This window comes from Passer domesticus, chromosome 7, assembly GCF_036417665.1.
Source record: "Passer domesticus isolate bPasDom1 chromosome 7, bPasDom1.hap1, whole genome shotgun sequence".
Taxonomy (NCBI): domain Eukaryota; kingdom Metazoa; phylum Chordata; class Aves; order Passeriformes; family Passeridae; genus Passer; species Passer domesticus.
Genome location: NC_087480.1, coordinates 3,800,802 through 3,827,374, shown reverse-complemented (window position 1 = coordinate 3,827,374; position 26,573 = coordinate 3,800,802). Strand labels below are relative to the sequence as shown.

The window sequence follows — 26,573 nt, the reverse complement described above, 5'->3', positions numbered from 1 at the left end:
TCTCTGTGAAATGAACGTGTTTCTGAGTCCTGCAGTAGAAAACAGTTTTTTTGTTGATGGTCCTTAACCAGAATAGATGCTGTGTTCTAGTACATCATTCTTATCTTTGTATAGAAAATAAAACAGTTGTCACTAAAAATGTTAGCAATAAATGTACTTCATGTTCTATAGAAGAAACTGAATACAGTTTTATAACTTAATATTTAATCCACTACAAGAACTAGGAGCTGTCAGAGGAAGACAACAAATGCCAAGTTAACCCTCCCTTTTTAAAACACACCTTCAAATAACACCAGGTGGTTTTTCACAGTGCAGGTACAGGTATTTAACTCTGAGAGGTGCTTGTGGGTACCAGTGCATTTTAGTGACAATTGTTATAAGAGTTCATGTCTAAATTTCTGTAAATCTGATGTTTCATCTTGTTAAATGTGACTTTTACGGGGCGCTGTGGTTGTGGAAGTTGAACCCCTGAAGTGTGTTTGGTGTTTTGGAGTTCAGCTGGAGGTGCTGAAGGTGATACTGAAGATTAGTTGATGCAGCCAGTTTGTTCATCTACACTGGTCTTGGAAAGCAGTAGAAATTTCAGGTTGCATTTTAGGAGCATTTTTGTGGATCCAGTTTGCAGGGATGAATGGCTCTGTCTGGTGTGAGAGAGGGAGCAGAGCCTTGGACACAGCACCTGGCTGTAATGGTGAGACCTTGTTTTGGCTGGCAAGGCCCAGGCAGGGACAGTCACACCTGCCAAGGTACCTGGCACTGAGGAGACTTGGCTGGGGCTGAGCTTCAGCCCCAGGCTCATCCATCAGCACGTGGGAACTGCGGAGCACATTTCATTTACCACCTCCTTGTTTCTTTGTTCACTTTAAAGGAAGCATTTGATGCTTTGGGAGGGATGGTTAGGTTCCTAGATAAATATTGCAACTCAGCTTTTATCGTCTCAAAAAGTATCTTCCTGAAATTAATTGTTTTTAATTAAATTGGCATCAAATATTCTGACATATTCCCAGTTACCTTTAATGTCCTGTTTGCTGTGAAATAAACTTTGATTTTGCTGTCATCAAGACTTTTCAAAAAGTTTAGAAATTATATTCAGATTTCAGATGCCTTCTTATTGTGTAATTATCAACAGATTACTTCACCTAAGTCCTGACAGACATATTTTTTAAGTATGACTGACTGATGGACAGATTGGGAATTGCTGAATTAATGGGCACATTTCAAAGCCTTGGCAGGGCTAAGCAGTAATTACATCTGCTGAACCACTTGATAAGTTTTTGGAAGTAGCCCAGTAAAGCCATCACTGGATTTCTTGAGTTTTAATATCTTACCCTACACACTTTCATGGCTTTCTTGTAGGGTACACTCCAAAAGTTGATACAGCCGAGTACACACAGCCAGATAAATCCATGGATTAAAGCTTTAAATGCATTTCAGATCTGCCATTTAGATTTCCAGATGGGTGTCATGATTTTGGGGGCTGATTAAAAATCTTGTTCCCATTTTTAAAGTTGAGAATTTCATTTGAGAGTAATAAGGGACCACAGAAAATGCTCACACTTGTGTGGCCTCTGTAAATAAGATTATCGACTGCCAATACAAAGGACAGAATTTGGGGTTAAATGGGTCACAGTCCTGACCCACAGTAGTTTTATGGTTTTCTGACAGGAAAGTGACACTTGACCAGGAACGAGACCTGGGTGGTTCTCTTCCTGACCTTCCTGCAGTGAGAGTCTCAGGTTTTGACCTGTTTTTGTCTTCCTGGGACACTCAAAGGTTGATATAATGAAAATGTTGAGAGTGGGCTGAAATGTTTTTGCAGAAGATATTCTGTGTAGACCAAGAAAGTGACCATTTTTTCCCAGTATCAGGGTGAGGTTGGGATATTGGTAAAATAGTCTGGATCACCTGCAAACACAGGGATTAGGAGTGCTGGCAAAAAGGCCTCTGTTATTTTGGGAGTCATGGGCTTCTGTATAATGCAAAAATTTTCAAAGGCCCTGTATGTGCTGGACACTCACAAGAAGTTAAAGGTGAGAAATACTTTGGAATTACCAGTGCTGAAATAGTAATGCACTGAATACTTTTTTCTTCACAGCTGTTGTTGTGCTTAATATGCCCAACAGGATGAAAAATGTGTTTAAAAAAAAATTGTGAATAAAATTGGCCAGTGAAGATGGTATTGCTTTTTACAATTGGAGTTCAATTTTTCAGGAATGTATCACAAGGAAAAGTAAAATGACAGACATAGATTGAAACAGTGTGGTTGTGGAATTCAAAGGTAGCTCTGACAGAGAGGATTTCATTTAGCTCAACCAGACAGATTTAAGGCTGATAAAATGAATTTGAAACCAAATGAAAAGAAACTGTCACCGAATTGAACTGTGATTACTTTCTGGAGATCTTTCAATACCTAAAACCAAGACACTGATTTAATCACTACAGATATGTCTTCACCAAAAAAACCCCAACAAACGAACAACAGATTTTGGGATTTTGTTCTGAAGAACAGAAATTCACAGAGAGGCTTATTGCTAGAAAACTTTTGGCTTTCAGAGCTGCCTTAAAAATTTCTAAAGTTAATAATGAGTGAGTAGCAGCATTTTCAGAAAAACTGAAGCTGACCTTATTGCTTGCATTTCCTTCAAATAAATAAAACAAAAACAGAGACATTTTGTGATGGTAAATCACCTTTCAGTGAGGCTGAGGGGGGTCTATCACTGACTCAGGTGAATATATTGCTTGGGCTGATTTTGATTTTCCCTGTTTGTTCACAATACCTGTGATTTAACTCCTAAATTCACCTGATTTCTGCTTCTGCTTAGTTGAACATTAGTGTAATTCATGCACTGCTAAGTAACTTCTCTCAACCTGTTGAGGCTGGTGAATAGCAGATTTCATTTATTACTCAGTAAATAACTGCCCAAATCCACGCAGGGTCCATCTTTCTGCATGCCCTGGACATTTCCCTGGACACTGCAGACACTCAGGCCTTTCCATAACCCCACTGTGCTTCCAGCTGCACCTCTGAAAGCAGAGCTTGCAGCACAGCTCTGCTGCTCTGAGCCGGGGGGAGGCAGCCCAGACTTGCTTTCTTTCCCCCTTTCTCCAGGTTGTGGTCAGGAGCCCACGAGCATCGGGAGCTCTGGGGCTGCAGGTCCTTTCTGCCTTTCCCTTTTCTGATGCGCAGTACAGCCCGTGCTGGGACAAGATTGACCAGAATGCAAACAAAATAAGGAAAAATCACCTTTCTGTCCTTCAGTTTTCTCTGTTGGAGGGAAGGTCATGGGGGTAGCAAGTAAGAGTGTCAAACGTAAAGCTTTTGGTAAAGTGTATAAATGATGTATTGGCATTTTGACAAATAACTTCTGGGTGCTCTAATAATATTCCTATGACACTCATGTATCAAATTACTCATATTTTAAAATGAAATATTCTTTCTCATATAAAATAAATAAAAAGTTTTATTTCCCTTCATATAAAAGAGGTAGGTCCCATTGCTGTTTCCTGTTGTCTAATTTTTCTTAGGAGTGTATGTTTATTTTTCCCATCTATTTTTCCCTTTATGTTTTATATACCTAAAATTAATTACTTAAAATACATCTCTGTATGTACTGTAAGCTCATCATACAAAATACAGAATTGAAAAAAAAAATCAAGATGTGATATCTTTGCCTTATGGATGGCACCTGTTTGGACAAAAAATGGCAGTAAACAAATCTGAAAAATTGTGGTTAGACATGAATTTGAAGCACTAGGAAGGATTCAGTTTTTATGGATCTATTTGCTTCTAATTGTTATGGCAACAAAGAATTTGAAAATACACATTGATATGTTGCATGTCAGATATGTATTTGCTGATCAAACATGCTGACAACTGCGTTACCAAATAAGAAAATTGCTCAAAAATAAATACCTTTTTTAACACTGCATGGCAATTAAAAGACTGAGTGTACCAGCACAGGTTTGCATGTCACATACTTGGTTTTTACTGTGAATCTGCTTCAGGCTTGCTGTAAATTTGTTTGTAATCTTTTTCTTACCCTATGGGCATAGATACTCCAGGGAAGAATTCAAATTTTCTTCTAAATGGTTATTTTCTAGCTGTGCAGAAGGACTGTGGGTAGGACGGATCAGAGGTTTCTGTGGTGTAGGGCACAGGGGTAGGACCACGAGCCCTGACTCATTTCCAGTTCACTTTCCTCACTGGTGTAACAGGAGCTTCCTAATTCTGCCCCTCAGCTTTCCCACCTGGAGCTGACCACACTGCCCTTATAAAACACTTCAACACCTGAGCAGTTCTAGGTAAGAACTGTTCTAATTATTATTTCATTTTTAAGAGACTTCCTACTACATAGGAAATGCAGTCCAGATGGAGAGATGGAGCTGTTATCTGTGGGACACTGCAGGCTAAGGATGCATTTCATTTAACATCACTTTTATTATACATCGTGCACTCAGCTGTATTTTTTTCTTTCTCTAAGGAGAAGTGATAGGGAACATAAGAATACAGGAATGGTCTGTAGAGATAAGTGTATTGCAATTTATTCTTGTGTTGCTGGCACTGAATACTGGAGCAGATTTACAAGTGGAATTTGCAGAGGGGAAAAGTTATTGTTGTCCCCATCTGTAAGGAGAACTGGTCCAGTGATTTGGACTGTGTGACATAATTTAAATTCAGTTTCCCCTTCCACTGCAGATTTCCTGGGTTTGCTTAAACAAGTTGCTTTTCTTCTCAGGGCAGTTCTCCATCTGTAAATTGGGAATGATGGAATTTTCCTGGGGAGTGTGCAGCGCTTGTAGAGCTGGGCTTAGAGACTTGGGGGGGCTCTGCCACTGCAGCCTCAGGGCCAGGAGGCTCTGAAAGGCAAGAGAAACTTCCAGAACTAACTCAATGAGCTGAGTTTAGACAGTCTGTGCCTAGGGCTGGAACTACCCGGGGTAGAGGAACACAGGGAGAGGGAAACTTTCAGGTGAAGATTCAGTTTTTTATTTTCATTCAGAAACCCCAACAAACTACCTTTGGCCCAATTTTTGTGGCCACTTCCCTGATATGTGAAATTACAGCTACAAAATGTGTTCCTAAGCAAAAAATTAATGGAAAAGTATGTGTGTTTTTTGAGGAAGAATAGACTGTAAATGTTAAATTTGTTGAAAAAGCGTATGGGGAAAATTAAAACTCACTTGTTAAAATCAAATGCTCAACATTTCCTCCGAAAGTCCTTCATAAATCACACATTTAACTTCTGAAACACACCAAATAATAGCACCCCAGATTCACAGTAGTCAAAGTGAACAACTTCCACACTAAATAGCAGTCAAATGTTATTTGAAAGAGCTGATATACAGTATATTAAATAACAAAGATGCTGACACAGCCTCAACTGTAGTAGTTCTAATTACTGCACTATGCCATGCTACATTATATCACATGGCATAATTTAGTGTATCTTTCTTTGTCAGTGTATTACTCATCATTTTACAAATTACAACTCTTTTATAGGAAGGTAATTCATACTTGGACATAGTGCTAAAATGATGGAGTGTTTTCCTTTTTTCTCAATCACTGATCTTTCAAACTTTTGCATTTAGCAGTATTAATCATGTTTATTAGCCAAGTGTTGTCATAAAGACTGGAATTTCTCTGTTACTTTCATATTCAATTAAAATGTTTTTTTTTGCTTGCTGCCTCTATCTGCTGCACTCCAGTAATCTATTTACTTATTCTAATTGAGATCCTTGTTCATAAATTCGAAACAAAATCAATACTGCAGTTACATGTTTTTCTAACAATCTGTAATCTAAGTGAAAGTGTGGGGTGTACCTGAGAGGGGAGGGATCTTAAAATACCTTTTAACTCTCAAAATGTTCAGTCTAACTTTTGTTTAGGTGTTCTATTTTGTGGACCAGGGGTGGACTCAGATGAGTGGCTGGCAGGGACTGGTGGCCTCATGTCCTGTGATAGCCCGAGATGGTGGCTCAGCCTCTCATATTCCCATTCTGATAATTCATTTAATCATGACTGATGATTTCATCCTCAGACATTTAGCTTTTCCTGTTATCACAGACCAATATTTTGAACGTAGGTGATGCTGAAAGTGTCTAAAAATATTTTTTTGCTCGATAGTTATTTATTAATTTAATTTTTGAAAAATTCAGGTGCAGGTTCCAGGTGCTGTGCCAGGTGTTCAGCTGTGGTGAGGAGCGTTGGCTCATTGCTAACCAAGCAATGTATCTCTGAATAAAGGTGCATGCCACTCATGGTTTGTTGTGCCCTGTTTTGCAGGTGGCAGTGAATCCTCCTGGGACAAAGACAAGCTGCAGTCTCCCATCACAACGGGATCCCAGCACAGCATTGGGCACCCCACGCTGTCAGGGCAGTCCAGCCTTGGGAGTGCACACCCGCTCAGCCCTCTCCAGCAGAACCACCTGCTCACCAACAGTACGTACTGGGATCATACTGGGAAAAAAGAGTGCCTGGAGCCCTGCTGGGAGCTGGGCTTGCCTTCCTTCCCAGCCTCGGGGAGAGGGGAAATGATGGGGGACACGTGAGTGACAGGAGGCCTTCACTGCCAGCTGCACTTGTGTCTCGTGTCCAAGCCACCCTCTGCCATCAGTCCAAGTCCAAGTGACTATTCCCTTTTGGAAGAGTCATTCACTCACTGCTGGGTTGGGACTGTCAGTCTTTAATTGTCGTTTCCATGGATTGAAAGGAAAAATAATCATAAAGTTGCTTAAAATTTTAGCTATGTGAGAAAATTCTCTTCCAGATGGAAATGCTGGAAGATAATAAAATAGGAGAGCAAGGAATAAATGCAAAATGTCCAGTTAAAAGGTCATGCACTGAACCCAACTATCCAAAAGAACTGGAATAAAATGACATAGGTTGGATTTGGAACTTGGAGCGTCCCCAAAAAGCCATCTCTTTTCTTTCCCTTAGGAAAGGAGCAGGTGGGAAGCCATCAGTTCCACTGCTTAGCACCCAAAGAGGGAAGGAAGGGAAGGAAAGAGTATTCCAAGAAAGATGTTTGGGATTAACATTTTAAAAATTAGTGAGGAGCAAAGTTATTCCTGTAGTTGATGATGGATGAAGAATGAAAAGCTCATTATTTATGAACTCTTGTTGTTTAACCTCTTTTAAGTTAATTTTTTGTGTTAGTTTTAGTGGATGAGTGACATTTCTCACACAATTTTCAGAGCAGTCAGTTCACTGCTACCTCTGTCAGACCTGAGCAAATCAGAGCTATTGAAATGACTCCTACAAAATGAGTCTGCTTTGTTTGTGGGAAGATGTGGACCTGAGCATTTTGGATTAAGTGTCAGTAGTTAAATACCACCAGGTCATAGGACTCAAATTCTCTGTCTTTTGTCCTTTCAATTTATATTCTTGCATAATTCAATACCTGGATTTCTTTTACACACAGACATATTGTGTTCTTTGCTCTTCAGGATATTTTCCAGTGGATTTTGTAGTAGGTGAATGTCTATAGGCTGTTAAAGGATTTACTGGATGTCAGACATTATGCCCAATGATTTGCAAGTGCAGGATATATTTTCCTCATAGTCCTCTGAAATGTTTGACGGATTGTGTCTTAAAACTGGTGATGTGCTGTTAAATTCTGTTTGTAGTTTGCATTTAGTTTGCATGTCAATTGGACTTTAAGTAGACATACAACTCAATGTGGCCAGATGGTGTCTGGGAGTTTTGGAACTCTATAGAGGATGAGGAAAGATTATTGGGCTGTTAAGGGAGATCTGCAGGGGAACAAAGGCTTATGGATGCAGGCACTGGAGGGGATTGTCAGAGTGGTTTGAAGTGAAGGGAGATGTATGTGGGCATTGCTTATTGCCTATCATAATTAATATTGGCATGGATCATCATATAAAATAGAGAGTGAGTCATTAGACATCACAGTTGTTGATCATGATATGCTCATGTTAAACAGGAATAGTGTGGGAGCTGGGAATATTGCAACTCTGCCTTTCCTGGTGGGCACCATGGTGTTTTTATATCACTGGAGTCAAATTCTGTAGGAATAACATAAGATATGTCAGTCAGTGGTATTTTTTATTGTTAGTTCTGTCATACGCCAAACACTGGCCTTCTGGTGACTGGCCTTCTTCTTTAAAATAGTTAGGATAAACCCAAAAGTTGCAAACTTTTTACCAACAAACAGTCTCAATGGCATGTGGTAATGACTAGCTATATGTTTGTGTTATTTAATATTTGCACCTGAATTTTTAAATGAGGATTTCTAATCTAAATGTCATTTATAAAAAATGATAAGACATTTTGTCTGGCAGAATGAGTCCTGTTTTTTGGGGTTTTGTTACGAAAAATTAATTTTGGATGCCTGATAATAGCTCGCTCCAAGTGGTCCCTCTAAAGAACTCTTGAAAGCACAATAACCTGAACAATTTTTTCAGTGAATTTCTGTCTTGGTCTTTCTTTTCAGTGCAGTCATTACTAGATACAAGAAGTAATACACGTGCTGAAATAGATATTAATGAAGTATGAGAATCCAATTCTTGCTAGCAGTAACTTCACCTTTTTGGCAATGTCAAGATCTGCAAGTTGATCCAAATAAATTTCATACCTTCTTAAATTGGTTTATATCCATAGCAGAAGACAATTTAAAGTGACATTTTGAAAATTAAAACCTCTGGCAACAATTTTAACCTCTCATTACGTGTTGCAGTTCACAGACCTTCTGTACAATCGCTCAGTGGTGTCTGTAGTAAAGCCACAGCCTCCTGGATTCGAGACAGAGTATAAGAATTTAGTGTGACATTGCTGAGAAGTGGTAATGGGAAGAAGTCTTGGTAGGAGTGTATGATCAGATAACGTTATTAATAAATATTCATCTGATGTGTTGGAAAACATGCAAATTATATGCATGTTTGGTGGGGTTTTTTATTCTTTATTTCTCGTAACTAAAGAGATCAGTGAACTGGCACAGCCGTATATTCATTTTCTGTCCCTCCCCAGCTGTGTGTTCCTTTCCCCAGCACAAACCAGCCTTTCCTGGGCTGCACAGGCAGTTGTCCCCTGTGGAACCCCAGAATTGATAAGATTTGCTGCTGGTGGGCTTGAGTGGTGGATGTTGCAGAGGGATGTGGGCCCTCAGGGTGTCCCAGAGACATGGCGGATGGTGGATATTGCAGAGGGATGCGATCCCTCAGGGCATCCCAGTGACATGGTGGATGGTGGATATTGCAAAGGGATGTGGTCCCTCAGAAAGTTCCAGTGATATGGTGAATGTTGTTCACCCTCAGGATGTTCCAGTGACATGGTGGATGTTGTTCGCCCTCAGGGTGTCGCAGTGACATGGTGGATGGTTGGGCCCTCAGGGTGTCCCAGGGACATGGTGGATGGTGTTCACCCTCAGGGTGTCCCAGTGACATGGTGGATGGTGTTCACCCTCAGGGTGTCCCAGTGACATGGTGGATGGTGTTCACCCTCAGGGTGTCCCAGGGACATGGTGGATGGTGTTCACCCTCAGGGTGTCCCAGGGACATGGTGGATGGTTGGGCCCTCAGGGTGTCCCAGGGACATGGTGGATGGTGTTCACCCTCAGGGTGTCCCAGTGACATGGTGGATGGTTGGGCCCTCAGGGCCCGAGTGACGTGTCCATGCTCTCCGCAGGGATAGACCTGCCCTTCATGATGATGCCGCATCCCCTGCTCCCCGTCAGCCTCCCCCCGGCCTCGGTGGCCATGGCCATGAACCAGATGAACCATCTCAACACCATCGCCAACATGGCCGCGGCGGCGCAGATGCACAGCCCCCTGTCCAGGGCAGGGGCCTCTGTCATCAAGGTAAGGCTTCCTCGTGGCTTGCACAGACCTGCGGTGGCTCTCTCAGGGAGGAGAAGGACGAGGCACCGAGTTCACCTGGGCTGCTCCCAACACTGAGCAATACCCACCACTGCAGCCAGAGAATTTAGCTGCTCTGATCTGTCAGTGAGTCTGTAATGTCATTAAAAATGGACAATGACACTCACTACAGGCTAGAGTAAGATCTCTGAAAGCTTCATAACTCTTCCAAACTGCTGTTTAAAGTCAAATTTAAGAGAAAATGCTTTAGGATATGACAGTAATTCTAGTACACTGCAAATCCTGAACAGGCAAATAGCCGAGAAAATCATCACAAGAAACTTTAGTGAGGCTGAAGAACAAAACAGGAATTCTAGCAGTGCAAATCTAGAGCAGGTAAATACCTGAGTAAATTATCACAAGTACTTCAGTGGGTAGAATCTCTCGTAGCCAAATCTGAACTTCCTTCTGGTTGTTTAAAACATGTTTGTATTTTGAAAGGCTTGTCCTAGTCTCTGCCAAGTAGTTCAGAAAGGTTCTTGCCTGTGTGGAGAGCTGCTGTCCTGCCACACACTCCAAAATGTATTAAAACAAGAAATTTTCAAAATAGAAGTGTGTAGGATTAGTGTTTGTGAAGGATTGGTGTGATGGGATTCTCTAAAACAGTGTGTCCACTTTTTCCTGAGCAAAAATTAAAGGTGTTACCAGTCTGACGTGTGTGTGTATATTTGCATGCACATGTGGGTTTCTTGTTGACAAAGTAAAATGTTGTCAGCTTTGAAAGTTCATTAGTTTAATCAATTTTTCTTTGGGTTTAAATATATGAGTCTATAGAGCTGTCTGTTCTGGAAAGTAAATGCCTTCAATATTTGTGTTCATTTACACTCATCTATCCCCATCACTGTAGAATCTGACTTCTGAGTTGCTTGGTCTTAAAACTCTCACTGATTAGCTGAACTGATTTGCTCTCACATCTTTATTGTAAAACACTCTTAATTTTAGTGTGTCATTACCTTATCATTGAGAAAGTCACTCTTCCCAACACTGCAGTCCAGTTGTGAGGGTTGTGTTGTACTTCTTTGTTACAGGCTGGTGCTTCAGGAGATTTTGTTTCTAAATCAAGCAGGGAAAAGAACTCGCAATGACCAAGCACGTGTTTATTGTTCATGCCCATGTGTTCTGGTAGCAGCATCCTCTCAAGGGGGACAGCAAATGTGTCTTGTCACATCACTGCAGTAAAATTCTGTATCCGTCTGGTGTTGAGGTTCTGGAGAAGTTTGTTTTCCTTCTGATTTGCTTTGTGGCCCTAAGCGTCTCCAAAATTACCTCAGATGGTTTCTCATTTTTACTGAGAGTCCACTTCCAGATTAGGGCAAATATTGTTCTGAATGCTTTGGTTTTGTTGCCTTTTTTTTCCTCTTGGACTCTAGGGAGGCTGGGAAAATTCAGGGGTGACATTTCCCATTAGGATCCCTACTTAGGATTAAGATATGTAAAAACTTCTCTTTATCATCAGTGTACTTCCACAGTTGTAGGCTGGATGGAGAAAACATCTTTCTCTGATGTAGTTAATGCAAGTCATTAAACTATTAGAAATTAGTTGAAATTCCATTCATTTGGAACTATAACCTTTCCTTTAAATTTCCAGAGACCTCTTGACAAAACCCTAATTTAAACACAGCAGTACAATATTTGTAGCAGCAGTAAACTTGCAGCAGCTTTGATTGTATTCTAAATGTTACCAGTGTGTCAGCATGAAGATTAAATACGTATTTGTAAACAATGCCAGTCCTTTGTAATTTAAACTGCAGTTTTTGCAGGCAGCTGGGTTTCAGGGTGTTATTTAGCAGGCCCTTGCTGATTTGAGTTACTCATTTACAGCAATTTTTTCCCCAACACCTGCACCAGAGGAGACACAATATCTCCACAGCAACACAAGGTTTGGCCAGCACTCTGGTGGGAATTGTTTCCTCTCATGTTGCTGAGGAAAATGCACCAGTAGCCAACGTGGCAGAGGCAGAGTGGGCATCCTTTGCTGTGTTACTCTCACCTGTCAAGTGGTGCTGCATCTTTCTCTGGTTTGTCCTGAGTGCTGAAAGTGTAGATGAATTTTATTACAGTGTGAGGCTCCTTTGTAGGTTTCCTTCCCTTATGTACAATCATCCAGCACAGAATGATGACCAGTTAACATGAAATTCTTGTAAAAAATGAAACATGTAAAAAGAGAAGGCATTGCTGTTCCTGCTGTCAGTAATACTTAGAGGACATTATTTAAGTGCATTTAATAAGTACAAAACAGCTAGTTTTCAATAGAGTGCAATCCCAGCATCATGTTTTTACTTAAAATGGGAGAAATGAATCAAATATATTGAGTGTGTGTCTGTTTCTATAGTCTGATGACTAAAATACCACTTGGCCTGTTTTCTATAGGTGTGAGAATCAGCTGCTTTATAAGGTTTTGAATGAAGTCATTATGCTTTTTATATCACGTTTGCCATTTAGAAATAAGCTGTTCTACCAAGATATGCATGATCAGCAAAGTTAACATTTAGTGCTCCAGAAAGAAATGTCATAACTATGAAACTTGATTTCTCCCTGACAGGAACACCATAAATTAGGGAGGCACAATGGCCAGGCTCACAAAACCTTCTTAGCCATCTCTAACGTGATGTGATGGGATTATAGCAGCACCAGCAGCCCTGTGGCTGCAGGTCTGGCAGTGCCCCTTTGATAAATCCAGCCTTACAGGGATTTACTGCACATCTGAAGAAGCTTGCTGGGTTTGAAACTTGGCTCAAATGGCTCAGGAGAATCTCTGTTATTGAGGGTCTTGTATGGCAAAAGCAGAATTTGACAGGGACACTGAGTTCACCACCCTCTCTTCTCTCTCCTGCATCTGGTTGTTCTCTCTTCATTTTCAGAGCTGTTCTTCAGCTGGACCTGCTCTGCAATGCAGGAATGGCCTGGATGCCAAATGGGGACCAGTCTGGGGTGGAATTTGGCTAAGTACACTTGAGTCATGGTTTGGGCTAGAAAGAGCAGGGGATGCTCAAGGCCAGGTTGGGTGGAGCACCCTGGTCTCATGGGAGGTGTCCCTGCACCTGGCAGGGCTGGAATGAATTGACCTTTAAGGTCCTTTCATCCCAAACCAGTTTGTGATTCTATGAATTAATGTAGCAGTTTACTGTTACACGATAATTTTGTTCCTGAAACTCAGAAAAATCTACTCAGTGGTAATATTTTCAGAAGGAGAGTTGAGATGAGCCCTTTACAGAAAAGTGAGAGGATTTTTCACTGAAGTTTGTGAAACACTCAGCTCCAGAGAACAATAGCTACATAATGTGAAGATATTTATTTTACAGTGCACCTGTAACAAATATGACCTTACATGGCTAAAAACATACTGGTTTACACAATTCCAGCCAAAGAGCAGGGAGAGGGCACAGGGGAGGTTGGAGGTTAGAAAGGTGAAGGGAAGGTTGGCAAGAGCCAAGTCTGGAGCTGTGACTTGATAATCTTGGACTTTCACTGAAAGGCCACTTTCCCAGATGTGCTTGGGAACAGGCTGATGGGAAATACTGGGTCAGGCTGAACTTGAAATTCTGGGAAACAAACCCAAACCAGGGCCTTAAGCTGGTCCTTTTGTGTTAGATATGCAAAGACTACTGAGAGTAATGAGGCAAAACGTCATGCCAGAGATCTGAGACTTATTTTCTCCCAAATTTCCCCTGCTTCTCATTTTGCACATTTTGCACCCTGCTTTCTCCTCTTGCTCACATCTCACCCTCTTCCTCCTTGTGCTCCCTCCCTTTCCTTCTGGCAAACAGCCTCTTTGGAGCTGCTGAGGGATGTGTTTCTCCTGAGTAGGAGTAGTTCTGAAAATTGGTTTCCTGCTGTCCATTTTTCTTCTGTTGTCATCCCCTCATACTTGCTGTATTCCTGCTTTTCTCTTATCTTTTGTGTTCTCATCAATGTCCCAGTTAGGAATAAAAGGTGCTTTTGTTGAGTGCAAATGGGAAACACAATAAAAACAAAAATAGTAATTAAAATTCTTTTAAAAATCCAGCATTTTTATTTTCATATTTCATGATTCCTTGAAAATTTCACCCCAATGCACTTTAGAAACTGATCTGGTAAACAGAGCAAAGCATTATTTGTACAGTGGGATCTATCTAGATGTGCAGTAGAGACTTCTGAGTCTCCTTCTCTTTGAGTTTTGTTTTTCTCCTGATTTTGTGGGATTGTTAAAGCATTTGTAAAGGGTGTATATGACATGATTTCAAATTCCCTGAAGAGAGTACAGATGGGCTGTGTAATTATTGCTGAGAGGTGCTATTTTTCTGTGTGCTCTACAACTCACATTCATAATATTTACCTGACAGCCAGAAAAATGTGGCCATCTCAGAATGCTCTGAAACACTTCTTCTCACAATAGAAACATTTCCCATTACAGAATTTCTAACATCAGTAATTTCATATCTCTCTGTGCATTCAATCCATTATGAATTGTTTTCAGAATATTGCAACATTTATAAAATAAACCTTCTCTACAACGTATGTGATTTTTCATATTGTTAGATTTATTCCGTCCTGTTCCATAGCAGGCAGCTGATTGCTGGATGGGACTGGGATATGTTGGAGGAGCCAAAGGAGTTTGTTTTCTTGCTAGAAGGTTAATTTTTGTGGCTGTATTTGAGGTGAAGGAGGAGTGAGTGTGCAGGTTTGTATCTCTTTATTCACTGATTCAGTGAAATTACTCTGCTGGGAGATGTTCAGATCCTTTCAAATGGCATTAAATACCCTTCTCATCTCCTCCTTTGGAGGGAGGCTGTCCCTCTCCCCACAGTGCCAAGAACACCTGGCTCCTTACCACCCTCACTGAGAAGTTTTAAGCATTGAAGACTTATTTTAAACTTCCAAGTGGAAAAAAAAATCCAATCCAAAACATCTCTTTTTGCAGAGCTTGCAAAGGAAAATTGTTAGGCCAAGCACATCTAAGCTCTTAGTTCTGGCTCAGATCTTTTTAGTATTAGCTTAGTCATTTGCATTTGTCCTTAATAACTGATATGGCTCTAACGTAGATGAGGTAGAGCATTTTCATCATTAGTCCTGGGAGTGCCTTTCCTCCCTCCCATGGCAGCACTGGGTGATTCAGGAGAGGGGCACAAGAACCAAGTTTCCACCATGAGATCCTCTCCAGTTTCAGGCACTGTTGTGCTCTCAGATTCCAAGTAAAACATCAAGATCTTAATCCAGGAGTGAAGGTTTCCATGGCTGTCCCAGTGACTGCTAATTTAAGAAACAGGGAAGAAGGCAGCTCCTGTTTGGCTGTTTCCCAACACCATCTGATTAGCTGCACTTCTCTGTTTGGCTGAGCAGCTGGCAATTAATGGATTGATAGGAAGTAGTCACAAGGTAATGGAATTAGTGAGTGAACATCTGGTATTAAAATCAGTAAATGTAGGAGTTTTTATGATTTCTTAAATTCTGTGGAAAAATAATTGCCAGTTGACTACAACTGAAACAACTATATGTACACAGTGGAAAAAAAAAGTGCATTTTAAATGGCAAAGTACATATTTTAGGCGAAAGACTTCCCTATGCACTGCAAAAGATGAATGGGATCCAGCTGGCTTTCAGACACACAGATCCTATCTTGGTTTTTAGACCAGCTGTTTACCTTGTTCATCTCCAGTACCTACAGCAATCACAGGTACTATAAGTAGCTCAGAAGACCAACAAGTCACCCCAGTCTTTGTGTGTGATCATTTCCAGGGCGGAATGACTCAAAATCCAAACCAAACTGCTCTTCTCTAGCCCAGAAATGGCTGCGACCATCTTAGTTCTTGTTGGCCTCAGTTCAGGTGTAGCACAGCTCCTGCTTCCTGGGGCAGGGGTATTCTTTTCCTTGGAAAAGCCTAAATTGAGTAGTCCATCAGTTAAGGACTGTAAACTTGAGAGTAATATTTAAAATGTGCTGGTTATTTGGATTCAAACAGCATTAGTATCAAGTAAGGTCAATTGGAAAGAAATACATCTTATTATTAACTAAAAAAAGGAAGTGTTAGCAATTCAGTTCTTTGCTGACTGGAATTGTGAATTGTGTTGACTTTGCTTGTTCTTCTCACTCACTGAGGATGGGATTCAGCCAGGGAGGGAGGAGCAGAGGTAGCTCAGCAAGGAATTGGGGCTGTAGGTGGGGAAGTATGCAGGCACACTCTGCCTGGCTCCACAACCCTTCCAGGGAGTCAAGCTCTGGTTTCTATTTTTTTTTTTTTTTTTTTGATTTTTTTATTTTTTATTTCTGTGTAGTCCATTTTGAGAATATGAATGGAGATCTTGCAACCAGTGGGAGGTTGAGGTGTGGCATAATGAACATCCCACTGTGCAAGTAAATGCTGGGATTTTTTTCTGCCAGTTCCTCTTGTTTTTCCATCATGGTCAACATCAGAAATCTTTCTTACAACTCTTGAAAACTCTAATCTAGGCCTAAAATCAGTAGAATCTGCATTTCACCTTCCTTTCCATTTCATTAGATAGGGTGAATTCCAGCCACTGCAGAGCCCTGTAGAGTAGAGCAGCAGCACCTCAATTAAATATGAAATATGAAGATAAATGTGTGAATAAAACATCCAGGACTCAGACAAATTTCCAAAACCTGCTTGTCAGCAGTGAAATGCCACTAAATCCTCTAGGAACTCATTAATAGATTAACATTTGGAAGAGTAATTACAACTACATTACAACTAAGAATAAAGAAAAATAAAAAGGAAAATCCAGCAGTATCATTTCTCTAAACTCTTGACATAAAAGGAAGATCAATACTATAAAAAAAGCAGAGCTAAGGAATTAAGGTCAAGATGATTATGTCAAAAATAGGTAAGGTGTTCATATATATTTCAAATAAAACTACTGTGTAGTATTTGCTATTATTGGTGTGGAATACTCCCTCACAGGGGAGGGAAGAGGGATATTGAGCTGAAATCAAGGATCTGTCTGGAAATTGGGTGAGTTCATGACTTCAGTGCCGTTAAGCTAAATCACAACTAAAATCAACAATGTCAAGCTTTGTAGCTGCATTTCCTGAGGCAGAGAAGGACACTGATTTTTAGTGAGACAAATATATTACCCTTCAGGAGGATTAAATACTGGAAAAGTCCTTTTTGAGAATTTATGTTACAGCTCTGTAAAGGAAAGAAAAAAGATGAGATAAAGTAGGTACTGTAGGTCGATAAATAGGTGAGATCTTGAGAAATGTTTTCATTTTTCATAAAATTCTCACAGTCTGTAGAACCCTTATGTATAATTCATTCAATTATAACCTGGAATATTAATCTTACAAATTTACGAATAGGAATAAATATAAATGGGGAAAATATTACTTTACTTAGGAATGTTTCTTTATTACTGTGAGTTTACCTAGTGTGTGACCAGACTGCCCTGCAGGGTGCAGGGGGAACGGAGCCGTTTTCAGGGGTGGAAAAATATATGAAAAGTAATGGGGTTATAAAATACATAGATGACAAATCAAATGAAGTCATCAATGTGTAAAACAAAATGTTAAGATTTTAGATTTGCAATTTTCCTATTTAAATGCCCTCATTGATTTGTTACAAATACTGTTAACCCTGTGTTTGGAAAATGGTGAGGACATTATCACTTGTGTTCTCATTTGTAATAAAATAGATTAACTTGCTGTGAAATTTTAACTAGGCTGAGACACAACAGTAGCTACCTAATGAACCAGAGCACATTGCTGTTAAGTAGCTAAATAGATGCATACTGATTACAGGACTGAAAAATGGATCTGTTTACCAGCAAAAGAAGAGTCTGCTCGTAGCATTATTCATTATAGGAGGGGAAATTCAGCACATTTCCACAAAAACATTTAGAAATGGACAATTTCTCGATCCATATGCAGCCTCACATGGTGATACTCCATCCTCATTTGGAGCATGTATGATACAGAGGGAATTTCAGCTCCTTTGTTGCTTATAGGGAAAACTCTGCAGTCCCTGTGCCTGTACATTGGGGTAACTGGTAAGACATGAGATGAAATAATCAACTCATTCTCTTAGAAAGTGACTCAGTGTGTGATTAAGAAGGACATTTTTATTTGACACTTGTGCATCTGCCTGAAGATTTCAAACCAAGACCCTGAGTCTGGAGGCAAATTACTCCAAGCAGAGATTATTTCATAGTGAGAGACAATGGGAAATGCAGTTACCAGAAGGAGCTGAAATACTTTGCTTTTCCAAATCATCAGCTTTTGAATTACTCAAATAACTCCCATTTAAGATGACATATATGGCTGTTTGTGTGATATCTAAGTGTTAATTCCTAGTCATATTTGTTCATAGGGTTTTTTTGCAGAACAGTTGGCATGTCCTCTCCTTGGCTATTCATTTTCATGGTTGCAGTAGACAATGAAATTTACTTAAACTACGCACTCTTCTGTAAAATTAATCATTTCAAAATGATATCTTAATTGTAAATTGAGTGCTCTTTGTGGTTAAAAGAGAGGAAATAGTGCCAAAGAGGACTGTTAAGACTGAAATCCATGCAAATGAAATTGCAGTCAGTGTTGTAACCTGTTAGCAGGAACCTATTTGGAAGCTATTATTTGCACAAAGGTTAAAAACACACAGGATTTATCCACTCAGGATTGCATGTGTCTGGTTTGTTATTTAGGACAGTACTTTTTGGGGTAAGAATGTGGCTTTCAAAAGCAACTCAGTAAGCAGCACAGCCACAAAGTCCCAACTCCCTTTTACTCATCTGTTCATCTCAGCAGCCTCCAAACCCTCTCTTTTGGAGGCCAAAAGGAAGAAAACACAGGAGACTTTAAGCCCAGTGACTTGGACCACTTTTTCTCTGACAAAATTGAAAACTAATTTGTGTAAAACCATTCAGTTTTCAAAATTACAAAAACTTGTGGATCAACATAATAGACTGTTATATCTGTGAAATATTAGCATTAAAAGTCTCCCTTTCAGATCTATTAGTTACCGTACATTCATTAAATAACAGATAATTAGTGAAACTGATCCATTGAGGATTAACAGCTATGTAATAGATACACATCTGTTACATGGCTTTGGGGCTGGGTTGTTATTTAATGTACAGTAACAATCCCATTAAAACCACGTCCAGTGCCACATTCTCAGCTGGTGTGGCTGGAGTAGGGAAATGCCATCCCGTGCTCTGAGGAGGATCCAATCTCCTGTTCCCTTTGCATAACCCTCAGAAGTATCTGTAAATACAAAGAGGAGTGTGGCTTAGAGGGATGGTTTTAATGGGTAACAGAATACTCTTGTTGATCTTGCTGGCAGTGTAATTAATGAATTGCCCTGATACATCCAAAAAGCAGCTTTTATATCAGGGATTTATAATGGAAAAACTTCTAGGAACCACCATGTGCTTCCCAAAGCTACATTATTGATTCAGCTTCCACCTAGAAAACTGCATAAAAACTTCAGATGCTTCTGAGTTTATTTTCCAGAGTACACAGTAAATTGCTACCAAGGAGCCAGATTGAATATTCCTAATGAAACATCTTCAGAATAGGTTAGAAAGGAGGAAAAATTGCAAGTTCCTTTGAGACAACTTTCCCAGATGAACTGTAGTTGTGACTTTTAGTGAGGTGGAGGCAAGAGAATCTCCTTTTTTTAAAAGAAACGGAGTTAGATTTCATTTCTGGGTTTGCACAGGAAGCAGCTGATTGCCAGGGATGAGGGCAGCTCCAGAGGTTCAGTTTCTGGAGTTCTGTAAATTCAACCATTTTTCCTCATTAGTGTCTCTCCCTTGGAATTACACCTTCAAGGACTTAGATAGAGGTTTTAAAACATAGAAGGCACTTGAGGAGAAAAATATGTCTAGTAACTCAGGCCCTGATTTTCCCTTTCAGAAGATTCTCGTTTTCTGTTGATTCTGGGAACAGCAATGAAGGGCACTGAAATTTTTGATTAAAAGTATGTGTGTAGAAATACTGGGCTGGAAGGATCTCAAGTGGCCTCACAATCTCTTGTCTTAAGGATGAATTTTTACTTATGCCTTGTTTGTCTGACCTGTTCCTAAAGATTTTTACTGATGAAAATTCCATGGCATCTTCGGGCAACTTGCAATTATAGATACACAGAAAGGCAGAATTTAATTTTGCCTTTTTCATTTTTTTTTTAATATTTCTTACCCTTTTTTTCCCTCCTTACCTCAACTACTATATAGATTTAAATTAGAGGTTAAAATCAAAGTTTCTTGTGCAAATATAAATGTGACATTTTGTGAGCAGACTCTTGTTTTGGTTAACCACTGGTGCTTTTCATGCAAGAGGGAAGTTTGTACCAGAGCCACAGCTTTTGTCATTTGTCCAGGTGCTACCCTGAGAAGATACTGATGTAATTTATTCAGGTACAGATTCTAGTTACAAATTCACAAGTACAGGTTCTAATTACAAATTTGACTGCATTTAGCGACAGTTCAGTCCAACTGTGAACTGTTTATTTGAAATGTGACTCATATATGGCAGTCTTACTACCTGTAGATTAAAAGTAGTTTGTGAAAGCAACATGAAAGCATATTCTAAATGTTCCTACGTGTGAAAAACTTAGAACATAAAAAGTTGCCAACAAGAAAAAGGTGGCAAATGATCAACTAAGTTGTTTGTAGAAGCCTGTGTTGGTTTTGGCTGTAGATGACTACACTGCTCTTAGACACGAGTTCTGCTCTCTGTGTACCTCAGCAACACCATTTGTTACCATTACTTTTAAGCCAACCTCACTTTTTCATTCTGACCCTCGGTGAAGCCCGTGGATGAAAGGGCCCAGCTTTGCTTTGCTTCTGTTTGCAGGAGAGGATCCAGGACAGCCCTTCCCCAGCGCCGTCCCTGGAGGACAGCCAGCGGCCCGGCAGCCACGCGTCCTCCCACCCCAGCAGCAGCGTGTCCAGCTCCCCGTCCCAGCTGGACACCACCCCCGACAGGATCGGTCAGTGCCGCGGCCGCGCTCCCCTCAGGGCTCCTCGCTCGGGGGAGCGCTCGCTTGCTGCGCAACGCGCGGGAGGTTCATCCCTGTGGTTTTTTAGTTCAACTTAAACACAGTCTCAACTGCCTCAAGGGAAATGTAGGCTGGATGTTAGGAAGGAGTTTTTTACAGAAAGGGTGATAAAGTTCTGGAATGCTGCCTGGAAAGGTGGTTGAGTCACCATCCCTGGGTGTGTTTAAAACAAGACTGGATGTGACAGTCAGTGCCATGGTTTAGTTGAGGTGTTAGGGCATGGGTTGGACTCGATGATCTTTAAGGTCTCTCCCAACCTGCCATTCTGTGAATTCTGTGAAGTTCATCACGCAGCAGAGCCCAGCCCCTCCTTTTGGCTTTCTCCTGTGCCAGTATCCCTGCACAGAGGGATCACCTTCTACCTTCCCTGGTCCAACCAGCTCCCTTAGCATCCTTGAGGAGGGAAGCGCTGTTCAAGGCACCTGCTGTTGATGAAGAGCAAGGTATCTTTTTCTTCACACGTGTGAGGAAAGTCACAGATTATATGATGGCTTTTTTGTTCCAAAAACCTCCTTGTGCCCCCACATTCCTTCATCACCCCGAGGCTGAGGCCTTTCTGGCTTTTTTGGTCCCTCCACTGCAGCTTTCACAGCCTGTGCACTATCGATTAAAATGCTAATTCCATCTAGAGGAAGTTTAGATCCTATTCTTGGTGCTTCCAAGAGGGATCTAGGGCAAGTCAATTAACATCTCCTCACGTCAGTGTGTGTCAACACTGCCGTCTCCTCATGGCCTGGAGCCCGTGGAGGCATTGCTGAGCCAGATTTAAACCACAAAAGCCGTGCACTCGGGTGAGTCACTGGAGAATTCCTCCCATGCACAACCTGCCCCTGGGATTTTGCAGTTCTGACCCCAGTCCTTGCAGCAGCACCATGGCACTGCCCAGCACAGTGGGTAGAATCTGGATTCTTGCCTAAATCTGTGCACACACTGGGCAGAGGCTGTGGAGTAATTCCCCTCATCTTTTTCCTGTGTAAAATAAGGCTGGAAATAACAGGACAAGAAACTTTCAACTTCCTCTAGCAGCAGGGAAAAGAGAATCTTGATGTCTTATGCAGAGATCTGGTACTAGCTGTTGTAAAGATACAAATAAATATTTTTCATTGTCAGAAACAGAGTGATTTTTACTTTTGCAATTATAAAAAAAAGCTCTCCCTAAAACATGGTAATGAAATTTGTAACAAGTGTCCTCCCTGGAATAACTATGAAGTCTGTAATTGGTGGATTGCAGAGAAGGAAATGTTTTCATCAAGTAAGAACAAAGAAAGAGGCATTCTGAAGTCATAAACTGCAGATGTTAAGTAAAGAATTCCCTTCAGCACTGAAATGTTTGGGGGGTGTTTTGCTGTCACCAATCAATCTGGGCTATGATCTGACAGTCTTAAAGCTTACTGCTTTATAGATAATTACTATTACTTAAATCCTTAAATGTATTTTTCCCCAAAATGGTTTTTGGGAAGTACTTTTCCCATAATTAATTAATTTGAACATTTCATAAGAAATCACATTCATCTCAGTAGTAATTTGTGTTCTGTCTTGGTATCCTTGTCTAATAAACTTGAGCAGATTATCTTTTACTGCATAATTTATTTGGCTCTAAGAGTTAAAATATGAAAATATCAACCAAGAGGAAATATAATTTAATATTTTATTTTCTCCTAACTTTTTTTTACTGACAGTGTTATATAACTGTGCCCTCTGATTTTTTTAGCAATGCTGACCAACAGCAGGGAAGGAGAACTCATTGACCAAGAAACTGGGACCAGCCTAAAAAAAATACAAAAGGAGAAAGGTAAAATCACAGCCTGTCTTCCATCTCAGGCATTTAATTGCACTTATTATGTGTCTTATTCCTTTTTCTCATGTTCTGCATATGCAATGACATTATATTACTAATTTAAGAGAACTAAGTGCTTAATTGCAATGAATAATGTATCCAGTGAACTCACATGGAAGTGTAAGCAATGAGAACTTTGCTTCTCTGTGTTTATATAGCATAAGGGTAATATTTTGCAGGTCTTTTGGCTCAATTATTTATGAAGTTCCAAGCAAATATTTGATCAGTCATGTGCTATTGTTTGTTTGCCTTCAGGGCATGTGTGTGCAGACTCCTCTGATGCTCTGGGTGAACAATATAATTTTATATTGTCTCACCAGCAAGGGGCAGCAAGGGAAGAGGTGGTGTTTGGTCTGGGGGGATTCTCCTGTAGGCAGGGAAATGCTTCCTCTGCTGGGCTCACCTTGCAGAGGTTCTTGGGTGCTGGAAGAGGTGAATACTCAGGGATTTCTTCTGGAAAAATACTGCAAAGAGATGTTGAGGGGTTTAGTGAGGTTTTTGAGTGAAAAAGATGTGAAGGCAAAGAAAGAGAAGGAAGAGACAACATAAGCTAAATGTACTTTTAAGTCTACTGAGAATATTTATATTCATCATAATAAATGAAAGCACAAACTGATTTATATTTTGGTTGAGGTGATTTTAGTGTATTTTCAGAGAAAACTAAAATGCAGGCATAGACAATTTTATAGGCTACTCGGAAGAGAATTTGGAGCCCTCCCTCCATGCCCTGTGGTTCCAGAGTTATATAAAATTATTTGAGCAGTGTCAGGGTTTTTTCAATCAGCTTAGAGGTCTGTGGCTGATCCAGTCATGAGCAGGAAGAGCCTGAAACTTCCTCCTTATATTTTGTATTTCTGTACTCAACTCTCCTTGAAGACAGAAGCTGTTTTCTATTCACTGGTTTTTCTGGACATTTAAGCACTTTCCTCATGAACCCCAAAAGAGCCCTTCTGTGCCATTCTGAGGTAATTTTATGTCTGGATCATCCTTCTTAAATCCTTCCCTCTTGACTCCTGTTGACATTTACAGAAAGTTACCAGCCATACCTTCACTCCTAAGATTTAAAAATTACATTTCTGTAGTAATTGCATAGTGAGTATTTAATCTGAGCCTGAAAGTGTAGTTGATTTTAATTCTGTTGAACTGTACATGGTTTCTTGCCACATGTTCAGTAATTTTTCAGTGAAACAATTCAGTATCCTGTGGGGTTCAAAGATGCAAATCATGTACTTCTTGGTAGTAGCAGTTCTGTCGCTCAGGATGGATGAAGGAAGGTACAGTTTAAAAATCTGAAAAAATAATTCAGAAATCCCCAAAGCGAAAATAATTGAACCTCCACCACCTGTGAACCCAATTCCCAGGCTTCTGTGATCATTCCTTTTAACATGGATGAAATCACAAAGATCTGATGCTAGCAGTTTGTGTGCCATAATTCTCTTTAAGATTAAAGTTGTGTAGGTTTATTCATTTCCTAGTCTACCTTTTTGCATAATTTCTTTAATTGATTAAGTACTGGGAAATACGTCTTTATACATGTGTTAGTTCTGCATGCACTTAGGGGATGTTTTTAGAATTAATTTAATGTGCAGAGATCCACCTGCATCAGAAAAAAATGCTTCGAAATCATGAGACATTTTAAAATACTGTTTTAGAGACAGAACAAAGTTTTTGCTTTTCTGCTCGGTCTGCAGATATGAAGTTTTTCTCAGAAAATATGTGGATAAGAAATTTATATTTTTTTGTCATATACAGCTGAGATTTTTCAAGTCATCCCATGGCTCCAGAACCAGAACCTTTTGATGGCATTAAGTGGGACTAATACAGAAATTGTAAAGGCACCAACCTTTATATCCAGGATTCCAAGCTGATTTTGCATTAATCAGTGGGACAGACCTGTACTGCACTTTCTGTAGGAACCACTGGGGTTAGTCCTCAATAATTTGTCCCACTCCTGTGCAGATTCTTTGTTCCTAACACTGTTATTGTTTTCTCCTGTGTAATTATTTTGGCCTCAGTTATGTTGAGTGGTTTAGAGTCAGGTGTGGACAGTGTGAGGAGTGGGATCTGTGCTGCCTTGCCCTGCAGAAAATATCCATGTAATTTGTATACAGAGCAAGCTTTGTTTTTCCAAACCTGCCATTGCTCTTACCAAGGCAAAATATATTCACCATGGAAAAGATTTTCAAAGTTATTAAGAAGGAATGTAGTTAAAATAAAAGTATCAACATTTATTAAGTATGACAAGTAAGCGGTTTATACAACCGTGGCAAACATATGTTTTCACATCTGTTTTGAGTAATATCATCATGATTTTAAAAATGATTTATAGCTCTGCAGGCCATAAAATGCCAGCTTTGCTGTAAGTTGGAAGTTCCAAACAACAAAGAAATTATTGAAGGCATATATTGAACGTGTTTTTATGTTATACACCTTGACATAACTTCACAAAGCCGAGCTCTCTACAACAATTAAGATAGCAACAATTGAAAATTAAGGAACTCAAATTTATCAGGAGTACTGTTTATTGAAATCTTAGCATTAAAAAAATGATTAAAGTTATTGTAATGATTATAGACAAAATATCCCTCAGGATACATAGGTTTTGTTTTCCATATCCCATTTTAAGTGATCTCAGCAACAGACAAAAATGTGCCACTTTGTTCTCATCAAAGTAATTTCAAGGTAATTAGGGCTGAGGAGAACATGGCTTCACAACGGTGCTTCTTTAAAAGACAGTTAATATGAGGTTGTTGCAATTCCTGTGATTTGTTTGCATGTGTTGGTGGGGCAAAATTTCCAGAATTGGTGGTTGTCTCATTGCATAGCATTTAGAGCCCAGTTACAGCCATACCTGTGAGCTTTTTGAAGGAGAAATGCCATTAAATCTCAATTACTCTGCTTCTTTTCATCATCCTTTTAGAGGAAATAAATGGTCGGATTTAACATTAGAGGGCAACAAAGTCAAACATCTTTGGAAGTCTGCATGGTTTGGGGTCTTTTTATATATATCTAAAATTGTTTTTACTGCATGGATTACATGCAGTACTATATTTTTGTCAAATGCTTTTTTCTGGCATGTTACACCAGCATTTTGCTGCGAATCTATTTCTGAGTGAAAACCATATCAAGAGTAATCTGCACTTTATTTTGAAATCACTAGTGCAAGGAAACAGTTACAAAACCCCCTGTAGAACACAGCCCACATTTTACCTGCACAATTACTCTCAGAAACTACACTTTAAATTCATCTGCTTCAATACATACCCTGGAAAAAGTCTCTATTGTGTGGGGTAGGATTGTGTTTGACACAGCCCTGTATAGGCTTTACAGAAAGCTCCATATGAATTCTGGCATTAGGAAGGTGAAATGAGCCAGAAAAGAATTTGGCCGTGCCTTCCAGCCGGATTTAGATGCTGGTACAATTATTCTGTTTGACTGCATGACAAGAAATATTTCAAACTCCTCACACAGGCTGGAGCAATAAAAGGCACTGGCCCAGCTCTTGCCACAGTGAAATCAGTGGGGATGTACAGGATATCTTCAGTGGGAACAGTTTGACCAAAACTTGGTCTTTTGGAAGGTTTTTCCCCCAGCTCGTGCTGCTGGTTGTTATCCAGACATGGATAGCATGTTCACATGGGGTTTGGGGTGCAAAGAAGAGGAAAATATTGTAGGAAAATTCTGTTAATGACCGTATTGTCAGACTTAGCCACTGTTTATGGGGTAAGTCTATGAGTACAAATAAATAAGATTTTTGCTGAGAAGGGGCCTGCCCTGCACTCCCAGAGCTCCCTGGGGACAGTGCTCCCTCCTCCAGCCCATCCTGCATCTCCAGAGCCCAAATCCAGGCTCTGGGGCTGTGTCCCATGGCC

General features: G+C 40.1%; 1 protein-coding gene across 6 annotated transcripts in view; it reads left to right on the top strand.

Moving 5' to 3' along the window:
- DACH2 (dachshund family transcription factor 2) overlaps positions 1–26,573 on the top strand; it is a 242,414-nt gene that overhangs the window by 176,340 nt on the left and 39,501 nt on the right. For all 6 annotated transcript variants that reach the window (XM_064426485.1, XM_064426487.1, XM_064426482.1 and 3 more), the window contains exons 4-7: positions 6,284–6,439; positions 9,644–9,816; positions 20,660–20,795; positions 22,576–22,656. In XM_064426485.1, coding sequence (XP_064282555.1) covers positions 6,284–6,439; positions 9,644–9,816; positions 20,660–20,795; positions 22,576–22,656 — 546 coding nt within the window. The remainder of the gene's footprint in view (positions 1–6,283; positions 6,440–9,643; positions 9,817–20,659; positions 20,796–22,575; positions 22,657–26,573) is intronic.